General features: G+C 41.3%; 3 protein-coding genes across 15 annotated transcripts in view; 2 read left to right on the forward strand and 1 right to left on the reverse strand.

Moving 5' to 3' along the window:
• Window positions 1–20930, reverse strand: part of MED12L (mediator complex subunit 12L) — a 359593-nt gene that overhangs the window by 127900 nt on the left and 210763 nt on the right. The gene's annotated exons all lie outside the window — the stretch shown is intronic.
• GPR87 (G protein-coupled receptor 87) overlaps window positions 2642–20930 on the forward strand; it is a 38298-nt gene continuing 20009 nt past the window's right edge. For 2 of the 13 annotated variants that reach the window (XM_089911002.1, XM_022582768.3), the window contains exons 1-3: window positions 2642–2687; window positions 14119–14299; window positions 17943–18013. Coding sequence is in view for 1 of the 13 variants with exons in the window: in XM_089911008.1 (XP_089767134.1) it covers window positions 18007–18013 (7 nt within the window). In the remaining 12 variants the exon portion in view is untranslated. Of the gene's footprint in view, window positions 2688–14118; window positions 14300–16256; window positions 16353–16598; window positions 18014–18113; window positions 20788–20930 lie in introns of those variants that run through there. The other 11 variants (XM_089911003.1, XM_022582767.3, XM_089910998.1 and 8 more) reach the window with 10 other exon arrangements.
• P2RY13 (purinergic receptor P2Y13) lies at window positions 3144–6288 on the forward strand. The gene has a single exon (XM_022582781.2). The coding sequence runs from the start codon at window positions 3159–3161 to the stop codon at window positions 4158–4160; it is 1002 nt and encodes a 333-aa protein (XP_022438489.1). The 5' UTR covers window positions 3144–3158; the 3' UTR covers window positions 4161–6288.

Below are 20930 nucleotides of genomic sequence, written 5' to 3' on the forward strand. Positions count from 1 at the left end.
GTAGTTTATTCCCATTTAGCAGGCTTCTAATTTCTATGACTTTTCCTTACATATTTGATTCTCTCCTGATCCTACTGCTATGAACCAATTTACGTTTTCAACCTGGCACCTCACTTTGAGACTAGGAGTTTCACAAGTCCCTGAAACTTTATAGTGGATTCTATCTCCTCACTCATCAATCAGTAATACCCAGCTCAAAAAGTCCAGAATCTGGTAAACAATTCCACATTCACTCTGTCTCTGGCTTCTGGCAGACAGGAGAAAGAGAGGCTGGTTCCAAGCGGGGGCTCTGAAACCAGACCATGAGGGTTTACCATGAGGGTTTCCAAGCGGGGGCTCTGAAACCAGACCATGAGCCCATGAGGGCTCTGAAACCAGACCATGACGGATCTCTGAGACTGCTGTAAGAATTAAATAAGACCAGATAATCCCTTAGAAAGTATAGCTTGTGTGATTTAATTGGTTTTGACTAAATTCCCTTTGAGCTTGATAGGATTTTAAATGTTCAGTTCAGGAGCTTGCCAAATCGGTATACTTTCTAGGACCCTTTATCCGTTACCTTCTGTGATTCACTCCTGTCTTTTGTGCACTATCCCCACAGGTGCACACAGTATTCCATTTTTCTTTCAATTTCATTTAACAAGAAACTTACTAACACGTACCATTTGACGGACATTATTCAAAGCACCTGACAAACGTTCACTCATTTTATCCCCTTAACAACCCTATAAAGCAAATACTATTACTTATTTTCATTGTTAAGAGGGGGCACTGGTTTCACAGGGAGCATAAGTAACTTGACCAAAGTCACAAGTAAAGGTGGAATAAGGAAATGAACCCAGGCCCTCTGGCTCCTGAGGCGGTGCTCCTGTCCCATCACAGCCTCTAAGGTATGGCATCAAGGGTGAAGGACCCTCCCTCAGGGGGCACCAGCACCACTGCGAACTAAGAGACTGTTGGCTAATACGTTTGAAGCACGTGGACATAAAGGAGTGAGTGATTTGTTGGATACTTACTACAGTCAAACATTTTGAAACCTACTACATTTAAGAGAAGATACTTCTGTAACTCTAGAAATGCCACCGTAAATCAGTTCCTCCTCTTAGGTTTCCCACATTTCGGCATTTTGAAATTTGACCAAAAAGCGATTTCCAGTTTTCGTATTATGAAACTATCTTGTACAGCATTTCCCTTGTTTAAATTGAAACTATTCTGAACCCGCATCTAAATAATGGATTTGGAGCCATTAGGAAATTTATACTTAATTGACATAGGTCTAATCCCTCTACTCAAATTTTTTTAAGTTTGCTTTTATTCTCTACTGAAGCAAATAAAAGGATATATGTTTAAATTATGTTCCGTTACGTTAATAAAATCCAGAATCTGTATTTTCCAAGGATCAACTTATTTGAATCAAACACCAATTTTTCAGACTGTGCCACCACACTGGGTAGTTCCAGCCAAAATTATCAGGCATCCTATTCCCTCATAAAAATGTCCGGCGGGATATGTAATTTTATTCTCAGAATGCCAAGCTAAGTCACCCAAAATGCTCGATCAAGCCAACGCGACAGTCTGGTCCAATTCTTGTGGTAAAACTCATAGCAAGAAATATGAAGTGAAACTCACCATGGAGAACTCCACATTCCCTCATAGGGTCTTCTGATTTCCTCTTTCCCTTTATCTATCTGGCGAGCAAACATTTCTTCACAGACAACAGCTTTCTCTATACAAAAGCAGCAATTACATACTTCCAAAAATTTTATAGAACTTGACCCAAGGTTGACTGATGAAATTCCTGAAGTTTTCAGCACTTTGCATACAATCACAAATACAGAAGAGACTTCTAAAAATGGCTTTCTAATAAGTGAAATAGTATATCTCCATTTAAATCTGCAGTTCGCTCACCAGAGCAGTGAGTGGCTAACATTTTTTTCATGCGTCATATATAGTCAGCACTATTCTAGGCACTCATCTCAGCCTCTCAACACTGAGGTATGTACTATTATTAAACCCATTATACAGATGGGGAAAATGAGGCACAGAGCAACTAAATCATTTGTCTATTATCTACTACCCAGTAATTGGTGAACCTGGAATTCTAACCCCCAAAATTTGGGTCTTATAGCCCTTAACTCTTAGATGATACATCCTTTTCTCTCTCAGAGATCGAAAGACCAAAAGACTAAGATACATGTCTACAGAAATAATCAGGTCATACCTAATGAACACACATTTCTGAAAAAAGCAGGCTACAAGGATGCAGATGACGATGCTGATTTTAGAGTCAACTCTTATTCTCCTACAATTTGGGGCTCTTTTCTTTACATTTCTCCCTATTATTATATACAAAAGGCACTAAAAATTCCATTGAACATGTAGAGAAGATAAACTGCAGGGAAGTTATTACATGAGAAAATATAAAAACAACTGCAACTAAACTGACTTACTCAAACCAGAGTAGATTAACAGCATACAAGTTTAAAATGAGAGAGCTTCCTTATTAGAAAATCCCCCAAAGGTTTGCATAAGAAGAGGTTCTAATGGATCACACTGCACACGTGAAAATGAGGAAGGAAACTGGGTATAAGAAAGCAGAACGACATTTGCTTCACATGCCCTTCATGGGCTGAACTAATGACTGCCTCGATCGGAAGACACTGAGCTGAGTATCCTCCCAAACAAAGGTGAATTTCAGCTGTTATTATGAGTGGCTTGCTTATAAATGATGGAATATGTTCAAGGGGAAAAACAATGCTTTAAGGTTAACATTCTACAAACCTTAGATTATGAGCCTAGGAAATTACATAATGTACAGCAATCTGACATGAGTAACTTTACCTCTTAGCCAGCTTTGTTTTACTGCCATGCCAAAAGCCGAACTTGTGAATGGGGTAGAACCAGTTATTTGGATTTCATAAGGGTGTGAAAGTAATGGTACTGTTACAAGTACCAAAAATGTACTACGTGCTTTAAAAATTCTGGCCAGAAACAACATGGGACTTCTCAAATGATCTATTAAATGTGATGAATACATTAAGGTGCTAATACGCTGCAAACCTAAAGTCTGCTTTTAACAAGTAGTGTTTTGAAATCATGAAATGCTTCTTGTTTTACTGTGTGTGTATGTTTATGTGTAACAGCTGACACTGGAAACCATGAACGACACAGTGATGAAGGGCTTCAATGGGTCTGAGAGGTGCCCCAGGGACATGCAGGCAGTGCACCTGGTGTTCCCAGCCATCTACACTGTCGTTTTCTTCATGGGCACCCTGCTGAACACTTTGGCCCTGTGGGTGTTCATTCACATCCCCAGCTCCTCCACCTTCATTGTCTACCTCAAAAATACTCTGGTGGCCGACTTGATAATGACGCTCATGCTTCCGTTTAAAATCCTCTCAGACGCGCACCTCGGACCCTGGCAGCTCAGAGCCTTTGTGTGTCGTTTCTCTGCCGTCGTCTTTTATGAGACCATGTATGTGGGCATCACACTGCTGGGGCTCATAGCCTTTGACAGGTTCCTCAAGATCATCAGACCTTTTGGAAAATTTTTCGTACAAAAACCTGCTTTTGCAAAAGTGGTCTCAACCCTCATCTGGCTCTTTTTGTTCCTCCTCTCCCTGCCAAATATGATCTTAAGCAACAAGGAAGCAACGCCGTCATCTGTGAAAAAGTGTGCCTCCTTAAAGGGTCCTCTTGGGCTGAAATGGCATGAAGTGGTGAACTACATTTCCCAGTTCATTTTCTGGACTGTTTTTGTCCTAATGCTTCTATTCTATATGGTGATTGCAAAAAAGGTATACAATTCTTATAGAAAGTCCAAGAGTAAGGGCAGCAAAAACAGCAAAAGGCTAGAAGGTAAAGTATTTGTTGTTGTGGCTGTCTTCTTTGTGTGTTTCGCTCCATTTCATTTCGCCAGAGTCCCATATACTCACAGTCAAACCAACCGTAAGACTGACTGTCGATTGCAAAATCAACTGTTCCTAGCTAAAGAAACAACCCTTTTTTTGGCAGCAACTAACATTTGCATGGATCCCTTAATATATATATTCTTATGTAAAAAATTCACAGAGAGGCTACCATGTATGAAAGGGAGAAAGATTGCAGCATCCACCCAGGAAAATCATACCAGTCAGTCAGACAATATAACCCTAAGCTGATAACTTTATCATGGTTAACGATTGACTGACAAGACTTCAAAAGACAATTTACTTGGAAATCAAATGTAAGCAGTGAAAGAAAAGATGGCTTCGAGCAAATGCTTTCTTACATTTTACTATCCTCGCGTACACAAAGGATTATACAAATTTTAATTCCACATAGATCTATTCATAAGCTGAAATGAAGTATCCGTAAGAGAATGCAACAGGAAGCAAACAGCCACTAGAAGTCACCTTTTCAAGAGCGTTCACTTACACTTTGGAAAAGATGTATCATGGGGAAATGTATATTCCTAAAACTACATATCTTCTAATTATAAAAAATATATTCCTCCACTCTAAAACACTGCACATTCTTCTGCACGTGTAATTCAAACAATGCTACTGCTTTTGTATCCCACATGCTGATTTAAAAAGAAAAAAACCCACCTTGTGAGTCCTTTGGTGAAAACTGAGGCTAGAGGTTGAAAGGGATGCTAGATGTAAAGCGTCTGGGGAATAGGTCAGAAAGCCCAGATACCTGATGAGGGCACTGCTTCTTACAGTTACAAACAGCCTCTTCCCCAGTATGCAGCTACACCATAGGAGGCACAAGCAGCATTACTAAGCCACATAAAACGTTGTACTGTAACACTTCGCTTACATCCTGAGTGTGTACAAGTTCAAGGGCAAGAATACTGTATTCTTATTCTTTGGAATCCCCCCTCTGCCCAGCAAATACTCTAACGGTGGTTGAATATTCCACCTACTCAGCAAAGCCTTCCTGGGCCAGCACCTCCATGCTCCTTCCTCATGTCTCTGGTTGAAAGTAATTACCTCTCCCACTGTTTGGGTATGTTAGGGCCCTCAATGCCGAGTTCCTTTTACTAGCTTGCTGTATTCTTTTTTTTTTTTTTTTAATAGATTTATTTATTTATCTTTGGCTGCATTGGGTCTTCGTTGCTGTGAGTGGGCTTTCTCTAGTTGTGGCAAGTGGAGGCTACTCTTCGTTGTGGTGCGGGGGCTTCTCACTGTGGTGGCGTCTCATTGCGGAGCATGGGCTCTAGGCACGCGGGCTTCAGTAGTCGTGGCTCACGGGCTCAGTAGTTGTGGCCCGCAGGATCTAGAGCGCAGGCTCAGTAGTTGCGGCGCATGGGCTTAGTTGCTCCACGGCATGTGGGATCTTCCCAGACCAGGGCTCGAATCCGTGTCCCCTGCATTGGCAGGCAGATTCTTATCTACTGTGCCACCAGGGAAGTCCCTAGCTTGCTGTATTCTTGACTGCATCCCCCAAAGATGGTTAGGACTTTTTTAAGAAAGACAACATTTTCTGAAGACAGAAAATATGTCATGTTTTCTTGGTATGTCCCACAATACTTCCCACAGAGGATAAATTACAAATGCCTTAAATAGAATATGTCATCGTTATGCCATTCTTGGTACACATATAGATAGAACTGCTGACCCACGATCAGTAACATCTATACTGGGAAAGTTTTAGAGGATGGTGATCTACTTGTACTTATTTACCTCCATATGTTTTCCTGAATCCCTCTGTGGTTCAAAAAAGAGCTGCTAAAGTATGTTTATCTGGAATTGTAGATGCTGATTTGCACCTTCTAGATAAAATGTACAAAGGAGTAGTCATGCTCTGTAGAAGTGTCACTAGTTCCAATACAACCATCAGACTGTAAACCCCAGGCCTCTTTCCATGGCCTCAAAGGCCCTGAAGGCCCTGGAACTTGCCCACCTTTCTGGCCTTTTTTCCTAAGCATTCTTCCATCCTTGGAAATTCATACTCTCGTATAAGTTTATAATTATCAGAAAATGCCATGCTCTTTTTTTGCCCCCATGTCATTGCACTTGTAAATTTCCCTCTGACTCACCAAGAAAACTCTTATCCAACCGTGGAACCCTAAGTTGCCATCACTTAAACCATGAAATCTCATCTGGCTAAATTCCCACCACCACCTCAAACCCAATCGCTCCATCATCTGTGTGTTGTCACACCTCAATTATTATAATGATCACACTGCTTTGTAATTACTGGCTCATACATGTATCAACTCTTTTAATACCCTATGTGCACTTCTGAGAGCAGAAATTGTGTCTCATTGTGCAATCAATAAATATTTGATAAAATGCCAAACTGGCTTTATTTTTACCTACTAGAGAAGCAAAAGGGAAGCCAATTTTCACTGATGTTTTTCTTATCAAATGATAATATAAACTTCTTGAAAGCTCAAGCTCTTTTTAGTTGGTCTCCTATGCATGTACACAGGGGCCTGGGAAGTGTGGGTGTTCTTGGGTTCACTAGTGAATGACCGGGAAGGAAGCAGGATTATTAAACAGTACACGTATAGCTTGGGGGCTAACGTCTATCATCATTTCAGTTTTAAAGCTATTGACAAAATGCTTTAGCTATGTATTGTTGGTTTTGGTTAAGTAAAATTTGTAACTGTAGCATATTACCATCACCAAAACTCTTAGAAAGTACTTTGACATCTGATTTTCATTTGCTAGAATAAAAGAATTAAGTCATAATAACTATTAGAGATGTCACTAAATCCATGTTACCTTTACTGAGTACATTATACAATCGTGAGCAGACTCTAATAATGTATTATAAATAACTGCATCTAAGCTACATTTCAAACTATGCTTGGGAATATAACCCATGTATTTCAGCTCTAATAATATTTTCAAAATACACTGAATGGATATAGATAATGAATATAATTTTTTAGAAAGATCTTTCAAGATAAAATTTCAATAGGAAATGTGTCCACCATAAATGCAAATATTTCATTGCATTATAATAATATTACAGTCAAAAGCAGAGTTCCTGACGTGTAGAATGAAATAATCTACCAAGAACTTAGAGAAGAGTCAGCTTAAAATCACATTCACAAAATGAAGAACAACTATTTGAGGAGAGCTTCCCAGGCTAGCAATCACAAATACTAAAATCTAGAAAACTTACAGAATGGGGAACTATACCATAGCCATTAATGAGACACAGAAGCGAGGAAAAAGTGGAAAAAAACATTAGTAGCTTTGGTAAAGTCTGTAAGCTCAGAGCACAATTAAGGGCTTCTGTCAAAAGCTAAACTGTCATCATTTTGACTGGATAAGGCCTTCCAAATACCCCTGATGCAGGGGAAGTGGGAGAGGATATTGTCCCATGCAGAATTAGTCTTCAGAAACCAAGAGAAATTACTGTAAAAGGGGAAGGAATTCTGCCCATTTTTTGATTGGGTTGTTTGCTGTGATGGTATTAAGCTGCATGAGCTGTTTGTAAATTTTGGAGACTAATCCCTTGTCAGTCACATCATTTGCAAATATTTTCTCCCAATCTGTGGGTTGTCTTTTCATTTTGTTTATGGTTTCCTTCGTTGTGCAAAAGCTTTTGAGTTTAATTAGGTCCCGTTTGTTATTTTTATTTTTATTTCCATTACTCTGGGAGACAGATCAAAAAACATTGCTGCGATTTATGTCAGAGAGTGCTCTGCCTAGGTTTTCCTCTAAGAGTTTTATAGTGTCCAGTCTCACATTTAGGTCTTTAATCCTCTTTGAGTTTATTTTTGTGTATGGTATTAGAGAATGTTCTAGTTTCATTCTGTTACATGTAGCTGTCCAGTTTTCCCAGCACCATTTATTGAAGAGACTGTCTTTCCCCCATTGTATAGTCTTGCCTTCTTTGTCATAGATTAATTGACCACAGGTGCATGGGTTTACTTCTGGGCTTTCTATCCTGTTCCATTGATGTATATTTTTTTGTTCTGTGCCAGTACCATTACTGTTTTGATGACTGTAGCTTTGTAGAATAGTCTGAAGTCAGGGAGCCTGATTCCTCCAGCTCCTTTTTTCTTTCTCAAGATTCCTTTGGCTATTTGGGGTCTTTTGTGCCTCCATACAAATTTTAAGATTTTTTTTATTCTAGTTCTGTGGAAAATGCCATTGGTAATTTGATAGGGATTGCATTGAATCTGTAGATTGCCTTGGGTAGTACAGTTATTTTGACAGTATTGATTCTTCCAATCCAAGAACATGGTATATGTCTGTGTGGTCTGTGATTTCTTTCATCAGTGTCTTATAATTTTCAGAGTACCGGTCTTTTGTCTCCTTAGGTAGGTTTATTCCTACACATTTTATTCTTTTTGATGAGATCGTAAATGGGATCGTTTCTTGAATTTCTCTCTCTGATCATTCACTGTTAGTGTAGAGAAATGCAACGGATAAATAGACATTTCTCCAAAGAAGACATACAGGTGGCCAAGAGGCACATGACAAGGTGTTCAACATCGCTATTAGAGAAATGCAAATCAAAGCTACAATAAGATATCACCTCACACCAGTCAAAATAGCTACCAACAAAAAATCCACAAATAATAAATGTTGGAGAGGGTGTGAAGAGAAGGGAACCCTCCTACACTGTTGGTGGGAATGTACATTGGTACAACCACTATGGAGAACAGTATGAGGGTTCCTTAAAAAACTAAAAGTAGAGCTACCATATGATCCTGCAATCCCACTCCTGGATATATATCCAGACAAAAACATGGTCTGAAAGGATACATGCACCCCAATGTTCATCGCAGCACTGTTTATAATAGCCAAGACATGGAAGCAACCTAAACGTTCATCGACAGATGACTGGATAAAGAAGATGTGATACATATATACAATGGAATATTACTCAGCCATTAAAAAGAATGAAATAATGCCATTTGCAGCAACATGGATGGACCCTAAAGATTGTCATACTGAGTGAAGTCAGACAGGGAAAGGGAAATAGTGTATGATATCACTTATATGCAGAATCTAAAAAGAAATGATACAAATGAACTTATTTACAAAACAGAAACAGACTCACACACTTAGAGAACTAACTTATGGTTACCAGGGGGGATGGGTGCATTGGGGGAGGGATAGACTGGGAGTTTGGGATTGACATGTACACACTGCTATATTTAAAATGGGGAACTCTGCTCAATATTATGTAACAAGCTAAATGGGAAAAGAATTTGAAAAAAGATAGATACATGTATATGTATAACTGAATCACTTTGCTGTACACCTGAAACTAACACAACGTTGTTAATCAACTATACTCCAACATAAAATAAAAAGTTAAAAAAATAAAATAATGAAAAAAAAAGGCAGAGGCTGGGGAGGAAGAGGCAGAGAAGCAGTGTGAATTCCCAACTCAAAGAAGTTAGATGGCTGATAAAGTGATCATGAATCAGGATATAAAATAATTATTCAGTCTTATTAATCTCATCACTTCATATATTCCATATGCATTTGAAAGCAGCTCATTCCATAACTTTCTAAAGTCTTCTTTCTAAAACTGCCTGACCATCACCCCAGGTAAACTGTACTCTTCCAGTAAGTTAACAGATCAAAGCTCACATAGATTAGATCTTAACAGAACAAAAGCACCACAGCAGAGGAACCCGCACCCAGCTGTGTTTAATAGCTAAGGGAGTACACACTGAAAAGACAGCAGCCCTTACAAATCAATTGAAGTGCCTGGAAACACAACTCCACATTTTAAACTTTACATGGAAACCAAATGTAGGTAATATGAATATAGGACGCATGTGTTAAATCAGTAGTTTTCAAACTTTAGCAGGTACCAGAGCCAGCTGGAAGGATTCTTAAAACACAGATTGCAAGGCCCACCTCCAGAGTTTCTGATTCAGTAGGTCTGGGGTGAAGCCTGGGAATAAGTTTCCAGGAGATAAGGATGCTATCGATTTGGGCCACATGTTAAGAACCCCTGTGCTAAAAGTTCCTTGAGGTTCATACATCCGTAAGGACTGATTCACAGCACAGCACTGCACTCCTGGACATGAGTGCCCAAGGGTGAGATCTGTCAACAGGAGACAAACAACATTGTTACAAAGAGAGCAGGACAGATATAAGGTGACAGGCAGTGGCATGAACTACAGCTACCTGGAAAGTTCACGTCCCACTTAGGGGAGCATCTACTACTCAGTGCCAGCTGTTGGCACGGGAGGAAACTGGGGCCCAGGGTTGCTAGTTGGTAGCCACAGCAATAGTAAAACCAGCATCAGCAACGACAAAAACAGCACACATTACTCACTATTTACTAGGTACCAGGCAAGCATGTCAAGAGGTTTAAATATGCTGGTCCGTTTAATAATCCCAGGAAGCCTATCAAGTGCTATTGTTATTTCCATTTTAGAGATAAAGAAGTTGAGAAACAGAGAAGTTAAGCAACTGGCACGGGGTCACACGACTTATAAGTAGCAAGGCTAGGACTCTTAATTCAGACTCTGGCTTCCGAGCTCATATTCTTTTTTTTTTTTTTGCGGTACGCGGGCGTCTCACTGTTGTGGCCTCTCCCATTGCGGAGCACAGGCTCCGGACGCGCAGGCTCAGCGGCCATGGCTCACGGGCCCAGCCGCTCCGCAGCATGTGGGATCCTCCCGGACCGGGGCACGAACCCGCGCCCCCTGCATCGGCAGGCGGACCCTCAACCACTGCGCCACCAGGGAAGCCCCTCTGAGCTCATGTTCTTAACCACTGTATTGATAATCGCAGATCTTCTAATGTTTTCAAGAGAAATCATAAATCCAGTCCACTCCGCCATATTTCCTGTTATTTTCAAAGCTTCCGTAGTCACTCCTCACACTCCCTGAACCCAACAAAACAGTACCTTCACGTGTGGGCCCTAGTGGTCCGCATGCTGCCAGCTAATTATCCTTGACCTAGAAGCTGACAAGCACCTCCCAGGACCTTACACTCCTTTAATGAATGCTCACTATGTGCCTCGCGCCATGCTATGTATGCACCTTACAAGGGTTATCGCCTTTCTATTTCTCACTATTACCCCAGGAGACAGATACTACAGGGCTCCCTGTTGGGGAGAAAAAAAAGAAAAGAAAACTGAGGCACCAAGTGAACAGATACCTTGACCCTGGTGCCCACGACCCCACCAGCAAGCAGAGGCAGAGCTGGGACAGACACCCCGGAAGGTGGCCGCAAGACCACACCTCAATGGCTCTGCTGCACTGCCTCTCTGACAGTCGGGACAAACCTAATTCCTCAAGGGGTGACACCTCAAGCCCCAGCTGTGAGAATGGTGAAGAGGGGGGCTCCTGAAAAGGGAGGGAGAGGTCTCAACACAGGAAAAGTTTCAACAGCTCAGGGGTATGAACAGACCAACCATGGACCTTTTGAGCCCTCTGGGGACCCCTCTGGTTCTTAAGAGGAGTAACAGCCCAAAGAGTGGGTTGACTCGCTCATTTAGCCCATCATTCCTTCAACGTGTGCTTCGTGCAGGGCCCTTGGCCTCCCTGGAAGCCGCACACAGACCATAATGAATCCAAACGTGGTTCGTGGAATAAGAGACGTAATTAGCTCATCAAAGAAACTCGGAGGAAAAGGCCGCTATTGCCAAATGGAGAAACTGCGCAAGGGCTCACAGGAGATGCAAGTGTGAACTGGACCCCGGGGGAAAAACAGAGGCTTCGAAAGGGAACCCTGCGGTGCTCCGAGCAGTTTGGAGGAAGGCTCAGGTGAGGGTGGGCGCTGTGCTATGGCCGAGTGAGAGGGGCCACGGAGGGCCTGAGGCTGCAGCACATGCGTGGGGAAGACGAGCCTGGGAAGGGAACTGGGACCTCAGTGCACAGCACTTCCGGGTTGCTGGGGTGTTCGGAGTTCTCCGTGAGCCACTGAAGGTGGCTGAAGTGAAGACTACTGTTCTCTATGCCGTGCTTTAGCAAAATCAACTTGCCAGCAATAGGCAGTTCTGAATTAACGGAGCCACTGAGGCCAAGAGAGCAGTTAAAGAAGTCTTCCATCAATGCAGGCGAGAGCCAAGGGGAAAGAAATCTGACATGGAACTTAGAGACATTTTCAAAAAGAGACAAAGGTCTTGAGTCCAAGGTCACTGGAGAGTATGGGTTTACATGTAAAACGTATGTGATTGATATGCAAAATGTATTCTCAATGGGGTCCATAATCCCCATCACACCCCCTCCCAAGTGAGATTCATTGCTTTGAAGAACATTAGCTTGGGTGATGTCCTTGATCATGACGGGTGTGTTGAATATGAAGTACTAGTGAGAGAGCTGGGTCAAGGAGTCCAGCCAGTAGGGGCAAAATATGGATCCAGGGCTCTGAAGACAGGGCTAGATCAGAAGCCAAGGGATCTTTTCTAAGAAAGGGAGAGAACAAGGAATGAGCTAAGCACCTCAGAAGCCATGCTGCACCAGTCTCGTGGACAGACGAGATAGAAAGAGAGGAACGATGCCTGGATTGTGGGGGCGGGGATTGCCGACAAGGAGCACCAAGACGTTCCTTGGGAAACTGAGGAACAAGAGAGGTTCGAGGAGGAAATGAGAGTCAGCAGAATCCCACAGTCTGGGAAGGTCAAATGTGACGAACCTACAACTATGAGGTCAGTGGTCACTCTAAGAAGGAGGTGGCGTAGAGCCCCAGTCTGCATTAGGAAGGGCGGGACGACAAGCTACTCTTGCCATGAGGGACCAGTCAGTTCACAAGAGTTCCAAGGAGGAAATAAGAACAGCTGTTATATTAGCTCGGCCTTTTCCAAGGGTTTCTAAGAATAGGTGGAGTAGTAGCTCCTTGCCATGCTTCCTATGCAGTACAGTGTGAAGATGCTCCATGTGAAATGGCCCACAGAGCAGAGGCGCAAATCACATGGTGAGTGTAACCACACAACCAAGAGAACCAGCTTCAGTCAGAAAATGGGTGTGCCATGGGCTTCCCTGGTGGCGCAGTGGTTGAGAGTCTGCCTGCCGATGCAGGGGATGCGGGTTCGTGCCCCGGTCCGGGAAGATCCCACATGCTGTGGAGCTGCTGGGCCCGTAAGCCATGGCCGCTGAGCCTGCACATCCGGAGCCTGTGCTCCGCAATGGGAGAGGCCACAACAGTGAGAGGCCCTCGAACTGCAAAAAAAAAAAAAAAAAAAAAAAAAAGGGTGTGCCAACACCCACGTGTCAGATGTGTCAGACATCCACGTTACCTGGGTTACCTTAGGGCAATCAAAATATTATGAACTTAACCTTGACTTTCTAGTTGCAGAATGTTTTTTAATTTTTAATCGTTCCAACTTTATATTCATAAAAACACCCCCATTCATATTCATTTACTTACTCTCCCTCTGCCCTCTGACCAAAAACAAAAAAGCTACCGTTCACTACGTGCCAACCAAGTTTCAAACACTGTAGGAATTATCCTATAGTATATTATCTCATTTAAACTTTACAATCTTACAAGGTAGCCATTTTTCAGAAGAAGAAATTGAAGCTCAGATATAATAATGACTTGCCCAAAGTAAGAAAGCACCTAAGTGGAGAGGCTGAAATCCACACTGGAAACTATATGACACCAGTTAACTGAGCTCTTATCAAGGTTGACACCGCCCCTCACAAGAAGATTTCCAAAGTGAGGAACTGGCCGGGTATAGAAGAGAGTATCAGTATGAGGGCGGAGGTCAGATGCAGGCACATCTCCAGAGTCAATCGCCAAACCATCCCTCCCCTTTAACTGACCATTACACATGAAGTTCTCATACCAGAAAAAGGTAACTGCTTTATTGAAAGCAGACCTAATAGATACAAATCATTTCAAATGACAGATTAAACACAGTAATTCAAGCACAGGTACCTAAAGATACCAACTCAGCGAGGAAACATTAAAGGGTTTGTAATAACTATACTCAGCACAAATTCTCAGCAACTGGATGGTGAGCCACAGTTAGAGCGATTTTTGTGTACAGAGAGATGGGACAGGAAGATCTGGAGAGGATTTTACTGCAGCCCTTGTTGTATGTTCTGGCTACATGCAAAAGACATGGGCATCCCAGACAGATCATTTGAGCTATGTGTCAATTAGATCCCTGCTCATCTTTGTCTTGTAATGATGAGTTCATGTACTGTGAAAGACTAAGAGGTCCTTCGTGTGTGCATTTTCCTTTCAGAAAAAATGGATACATCGGAGATTATAGAGACAGAGAAAATTAGACTGCAGTGCCAATTCTCTGCCTAGCAGCGTTGGAGGAAGCAACACTGTGCCCAGGTCCAGGCCAATGCAGCGAAGCCAAATAAAGGGAGGAGAGAGCAGGCGGTCACATGCAAGGCAGAAATGACTAGAAGACCAAGGTAAGCCTTAGCAATGCATTTGCCAGTGCCTCACACTAAAAAGGGGGGAGGTAGGAATAGGGTTAAAAAAGTTTATTCTGGGATTTAGGAAGACGTATCAACACCATTATCTATTTTCGTTCCTTTAAAGGGATGAAACATTAGAAACCTTCTCTCCTTGAGTGCTTCTGTCTCTTTAAGAATATATTTTGAAAGGTTATAGAAATTCTCATCTAAAATTCTGTGATTAAACCAGAACCTTAGTTTTACAGAAAACTGAAGCTGGGAAAAGTTGAAGGAGTTTGTCCAGTATCCCAGAAAAAGTGAGTTTGGATCCACGAACCAGGTCTCTGTCCAAAACAGGAGTATAGATATCCCCATTTGATTTCAAAGTTCCAAACCCCAAGGTAGACTTCAGGTTAATATATTCAAACTGCCTCAGAAACATTTGAAAGCATCTCCTTACTAAGTGACCCACAGGATGGACCTAGCGAATACAGAGCAAACCAATTTTCAAAAGCCAAGGAGATTTAAAAAAAAAAAAGCAGAAAGATGATTCTAAAGAATAAAAGAGTAAACTAGAAAAACACAATGTGTGATCACTGATTAGTTCTGCCTTAAAAAACTATAGAGAATGTTACTGCGAAAGAGCAAAATTCAGACTGAATATTGTGAGTAGGTAGGAGAAAATCCCTTTTTTTGTTGGTTTTTTTGGGGGCTGTGCTGTGTGGCTTGCAGGATCTTACTTCCCCTACCAGGTACTGAACCCACGCCCTGGGCAGCGAAAACACAGAGTCCTAACCGCTGGACCACCAGGGCATTTCCAGGGAGGAGAATATCCTTGTTCTTAGGAAATACATGCTGAAGTAGCTAGGGGTGGGACATCTGTCACAATGACTGCAACTTCAAACAGGTCTCCCCACAAATATGTGTGTTGAGGGGGAGGGGAGGGGGAGGGCGTGAAAAATGTCAATGGGAAAATTTAGATGAAATCTGCTTGAACTATAATTTCAACTTGTCTGTAGGTTTAACATCTTTAAAAGTAACATTATAGAAGGAAAAAAATCACCTGTAATAAAAAATGAAACCAAAAAAAAATTTTTTTTAAACATTGTGGTGGTAGAGAAACACACAACACATATCCTAGGACATCGTCTTATATTCAAAATAAATTTGGGGTTTGTAATAGCTAAACAATATTATTAAAATAGCTTCCTTGCATTTAATAGGATCTTCCACTGAAGCAGCAAGATAATTATTGTTATAAAGTCTCCTGTGGCTTTTATGAAATGTGAGACTTGCTATAAAAATCGGCAGAAAAAAAATTATGCAGGTTAAACTTTTGGTGATTTGAACAATAATAAAGTTATGGACTGGTTCTTAGCTGCTCTTTTCATCAAAGCATTACACTCTTCTCTGACTAAACCTGTACTACTTCCCTTTTTGAATGTTATGTAAGACCAGCTTTAACAAGTCCCAACTTGAGATCGGCATAACGTGCTTTAAGACAAATGCATAAAGGGTGCCTCATGTTAACTTTCTCACTACAAGACTTTGCATGGCCAGCCGAAGAGGCTTTTAAATACACAATCCCACTGTGACTAAGGCCAGGAAAAGGCTAGTCCATGCCCAGCCCAGCCCACCCTCAGGAGGAGAAAAGGAGGGCCACCTACTGCACTGACACCAGCTCCTTCCCTCCTCCTTGTGGAAATCTTAATACAAAACCAACACATACAAAGTCAAGGTGTATAACCCTGAATTATCAAAACATTTCCCTTCAAATTCAAAACAGAATAGTATATGAAAAATATTATCAGCAGCGATGTAACAGAGGAAAGGTATTTTCTTTAACATTAAAAAACAAACAAACCAAAAAACCGTATTAAGTTAGTTGACAGTAATGGGATGAAGTTAACCCAGGTAACCAATGTATTAAAATTTAAGGTAGATAACAGAACTGCCTTTATTCCCTCAACAGGAGCTCGTGAAATATTTGTCCACACAAGCTCCTCCACTTGAATTCACGCCCACCACTGGAACTGTGGAGTGATAATCCTCAGAACTTGCAGAGAAGGTCTTTGCCCAACATACTTTTAAAGAGGCTAAACGGGATGTGCTCCTTTGAATAGATGCTTTTAAGACCGGCAGTTGGTTATTCTGGCAGAGTTCCCAGTTTGAGCAGTACATCATTTACTGTTTATGGATCATAGTGACAAACGGCAAGAAGTGCAACCCCCAAAAAACAAGTCTCTCAAACTCAGGCCTGCATGGCATAACTCCCCCCCCCCCGCCCGCTCAAGATGCAGGAAACTGGCTTTAAATGTTCAAAGCGAAATCCCTGGAGAAGTAGTACCAAATGGCACAAAGCGGAGTCCAACCTGAACGAAGGATGGTTTAGTAAATGTGGCAATTTCTTATACGACTGAGCCACTATTAAGTTGGCTAATTTTTGTTCAGAGACTTTCCCTAGGGCTAGCTACTCATCCACAACATACTTAAAATTGAACGGAAAACCATTCAATTTTAGTTGTCTGTTTTTGTTTGTTTAGGAAAAGGCAACAGAAGAAACAAACTTTTGGTATTCAACTACTGGTATTTAAATTAAATACATTTGTTTTTCTGCATAAACACAGGAAAAAAACCCAACTAGTACATATACATTATTTCCTTAAGGCATAAGTAAACACTAAGTAATACCTATTATTTACTAGCTTCAAAAAATGTTCCACCTTAATTATTTTCATTTATCTTTCTCTTCAACCGTGATAGTAACAAGTTTTGATTTCATTTGGTGATATTTTCTTCATTTCCTTTTACTTGTTTGAATGTTGCATTCAAGAAAATCTTGGAGTCTCTGGGACATTTTTTGGAAGTTCTAAAATTAATTACAAATAGGAAAAAGTGATTCGATTATATAAATTTATCATTGTGGGAAGATTTTTTAAAAGAATAAAAGTTGTCTTGTGGAATTCAAGAGATAAGGTAAACTCGCCCCCTAAATAACTTTACTTAAAATATTTTTGTGTAGGTGAAAGCAGGTTATATGGAATTCAGCAGATTCTTGAATAAGACAACAGGTTTCCCAAGTTATCGATCACCAGTATAAACACATATTAATTTGTCTTTAATACATTGAATAATACCATGAAAGATCTGTCTTTTATAAAAGATATTCTGGTTCCTTTTTATCCAAAATTTAATTAGCAGGAAGGTTTGTAAATGCATATTTTCTGATTAGTAATAGGGAGTTCCCCTCCCACCCCCCAAAAAACCCTAAACACTGGGTCTGATTTAAGAGGGCCCAACGTGAGGCTTGATGCCTTCCTCCTCCTTAAACAGCCCTCTGGCCCTGTGGGTTCCAGCCCTCTGTGTTCCCTTCTGGTGAATCACCATCTGATTCCTGCAGGTTCAGGAAATGTTCTTCCCCAGTCTACAAATCTCACCTACTCTCAGGTGTGAGTCATTTCTATTAGCAAGAGAGCAAGTTGCTCCAGTTGTTTCCGAGCAGGAGAGTTTGAAAGGGTGCCCCAAAGAACAATCCCAAGGTGGGTAGGGGAGCACCTACCTTCTCCGGCAGGGGAAAAAAAAAAAAGATTATTTTTTACGCTTTAACAAAAAAACAACTTCCCTGCCAACCTTAGTTTCAAGGTTTATTCTTAATTAGAGTTGAGAAGCCTGTTTCGACTTGAAGACACCCGTATCAGGTGAATGGAGAGCCAGCTACCGCAATGAAAGGTAAATGAAGTTGTTTTTTTTTAAAAATTTTCTTAAAAGCCATGGTTGGTAGGACGCAGCCCTGATTAAGAGTATAATTATACCTCTGCTTAAACCTGAGGTCTGAAGAAAAAGTGGGGGTTAGAATGCTAAGTGGATGAGATCCACAAGCTCTCTTTGGGAGGAACCACTTTCTGAAACGAGAGTCATCGTACTTCATGGAACTTCACGGTTTCCAGCTCAGGGAGGCAGGTAATGCAAACCATGCACTGTGCCTTCAAACGTGGAAACGGTATTTTGGAAATCACTTCTACTAAGTGGATTTTTAAATCACATTTGCTTTATTAGTTGAGTAAAATCCAATGTCCCTTATAATTGTTTCCCAAGACCCCAAACTGAAATTCGTTTCATTCACTTTTCTTTTAAAAAGAGATCAAAAGAGAAAAAGATGATTTTCTCTCCTAACTGCCTCATTTTGATAAAAGAATCTCAATCGTTTCGTTGTAACACAAAGAACAGGGCAATCCTCTTTCTGATTCCTTAAGAGATCATGTTAAAACATGTCAGGAAAGTCGCTGAGAAAACTGCCTAACTAGTGACGAACGGCTTAGGAACAGCTTAGGTCTGGTTCACATTCAAAGTCGTGGGGAAGCTTTTACTTCATTGAGGGAATCAAGAAGCCAGCAAGGAGATCTGAACTCTTCTAAGTTATAATAAGGATTTTGAAAGATAGGTGAGCCTAACGTAGGGTGACTTTTCGATTTACTAGGTTAAGATTTATCTGCTACGGAATTTTCTATCGTATTCTCAAAGTGAATCTGCTTTCAAGTTAGGTATATTACCATTTTTTAACAAGGACTTTCTTTCATAATTCTGATTAGAGACTCCGATTTACTAGCAAAATGAACAACAAAAACTTTGGTTCCATATTGCCAAACAGAGCCAGACACTTTTCATTTTATACTATTATCTTATTTATACTGTATGGTTATTTCTGCCAGTTCAAGGTTAACAGTCTTTTCCTCCTTGAAGCTAAGGGATCAAGGGGACGTGTTATTTTAGTCCTTCAGCAAAATCCTATCCTAAGACTACTGTTTCCAACACCTATTCAGAAAGTGTTCCAGGTATATGTGGGTTAAGAAGAAGGGGCTGGGGGAGCAGTTAGATTGCTGAGTACCATATACTTAAGGAAGGAGCCTAGAAAAGAAAAAGTGATTAGTCAGAAAATCCTAACTATTCCATGAAGAGACCCAGGCAAAAATTTCCTGGCTAGAGACAGAATGTTGGGAGGGCTTATTACACTCCGGGATATGAGTGGGAGATGGAAAACTAAATTAGAATGGACGTTTTTATTTAGGTTAGTGGTATCTGTGCCCCCCTTCAGAGTCTGTCTACTTTCCTTCCTTCCTTGATATCTCAGGGTTTCACTTCCTTTAAGAACAAAAAATGTCACCCATAGCCCTGTCCTCTGAAAAAATGCCACAGAAACTTAAGACAGAAGAGACACGGACGGCCATTTGTTCTCTGTACTCCTATAAGCAGAGGAAAAACTAGGAAAACCCATGAAACGCCCTCAGAGCCCAATAAAAGGAATGGTGGTGAAGGCAGGATAGAAGGGAGGTGAAATTTAGGCAAAATCACCTGGGAGCATCCCACAGTCTCCAGGGGGCTGCTGTGTGCACAGGATGGGACAGGACTTTGGTTTAGAGCAGAAAGGCCAGCCGGGGTGTGGGCGTTGACAATGTCAAAAGTTACGTCCGACTTGAGCCTCTTAACTTCCTCAGGAGCTCACTGATGCCTCTCACAGTAAAATGAGGGGATTAGATCGGATGGTTGCTCGAGGCCCCATGCATGGCTAGATTCCCATGATCCAGGTGATGTGCTGAGACACTAGGGTTGGTTAACAAGAACCCAAGGCTTGAACCACATGCAGATGCTGGAGAGGACACTGTAGAGTCAGTGATGAGGAAGAAGACTGGTCCTCCCCTTTTCTGTCCCAGCCAGCTATGTGATGTTAATCGAATCTCAACCTCTTTAGAGGCCCCAGATTCTTCCTCTGCAAGGCAGAGATGAAGACAGTCTGCTCCTGCTTCCTTGGGTGGGAAGTTCTGCATTAGTACAAGTGGAAGGGCCAACTGCAGTTCCTAGAGCTGTTGACTATCTGAAGTAGACAGGAGGGAGCAGAGGCAACCCAGACCCTGTGGTTTAAAAGTAGATGAGATGAACCACGTGGAAAACATCACGGTGAACAAGAAACGAGAGGCAAACCTTCTGCTTCAGGCCATTGATTAAAGCCAAGCCCCTATCCAACCTGGCAACAATTTCCAAACTTTCTAACCTCCTCATACATGGGCAGAACAGAACGTTTATTCTTCCTCTTGTGCGTAATTAGCACATCTTAACTTTCATTGACATTCTTATTATCCAAATGTGAAAAAACTCACACTAAAAATGCATTTGAAGGAGAGCGCTGATAAAAGTTTCACTTGGTATAAGCCATCACATTAAGTCGTACGTATCAGTGATTCTATAATTTCTCTTATAAGGCAATTTCTAATAATAATTTCCAACATTTTGGAAGAAGGTAACTCCTTAAATGACTTTTTCTAATGTATTAGATAGAACTCGTACGACACAAACTGTCCTTCTAAACCTTGTTATTGAAACAACAATCACTAACGTGCACTGATACCTTAATATATGTCCAAGACTACTTCACATTTTAACATAGATTATTTTCTTAGAAAACCTCACACAACCTGAAGACATATACTGCTGTTACCTCCGTGTTACAGGTGAGCAAATTGAGGCTTAAGTGGTATGCAAGTAAGCAGCAGAGCTCTGACCCTGAACCGTGTCTGCCTGCAGTCAACCATGCTCTCAGTCACTACTTTTTAGCGTTCTAAGCAAACTCAGTATTTGCTATTTGGGACCTCTT

This window comes from Delphinapterus leucas, chromosome 4 (genome assembly GCF_059928025.1).
Source record: "Delphinapterus leucas isolate spDelLeu-1000000601 "Yukka" chromosome 4, BTC_Dleu_Yukka2, whole genome shotgun sequence".
Lineage (NCBI taxonomy): Eukaryota > Metazoa > Chordata > Mammalia > Artiodactyla > Monodontidae > Delphinapterus > Delphinapterus leucas.

What these genes read in the sequence shown, in the direction of transcription:
- P2RY13 (XM_022582781.2), top strand. Translation starts at nt 3,159, where the DNA reads ATGAACGACACAGTGATGAAGGGCTTCAATGGGTCTGAGAGGTGCCCC.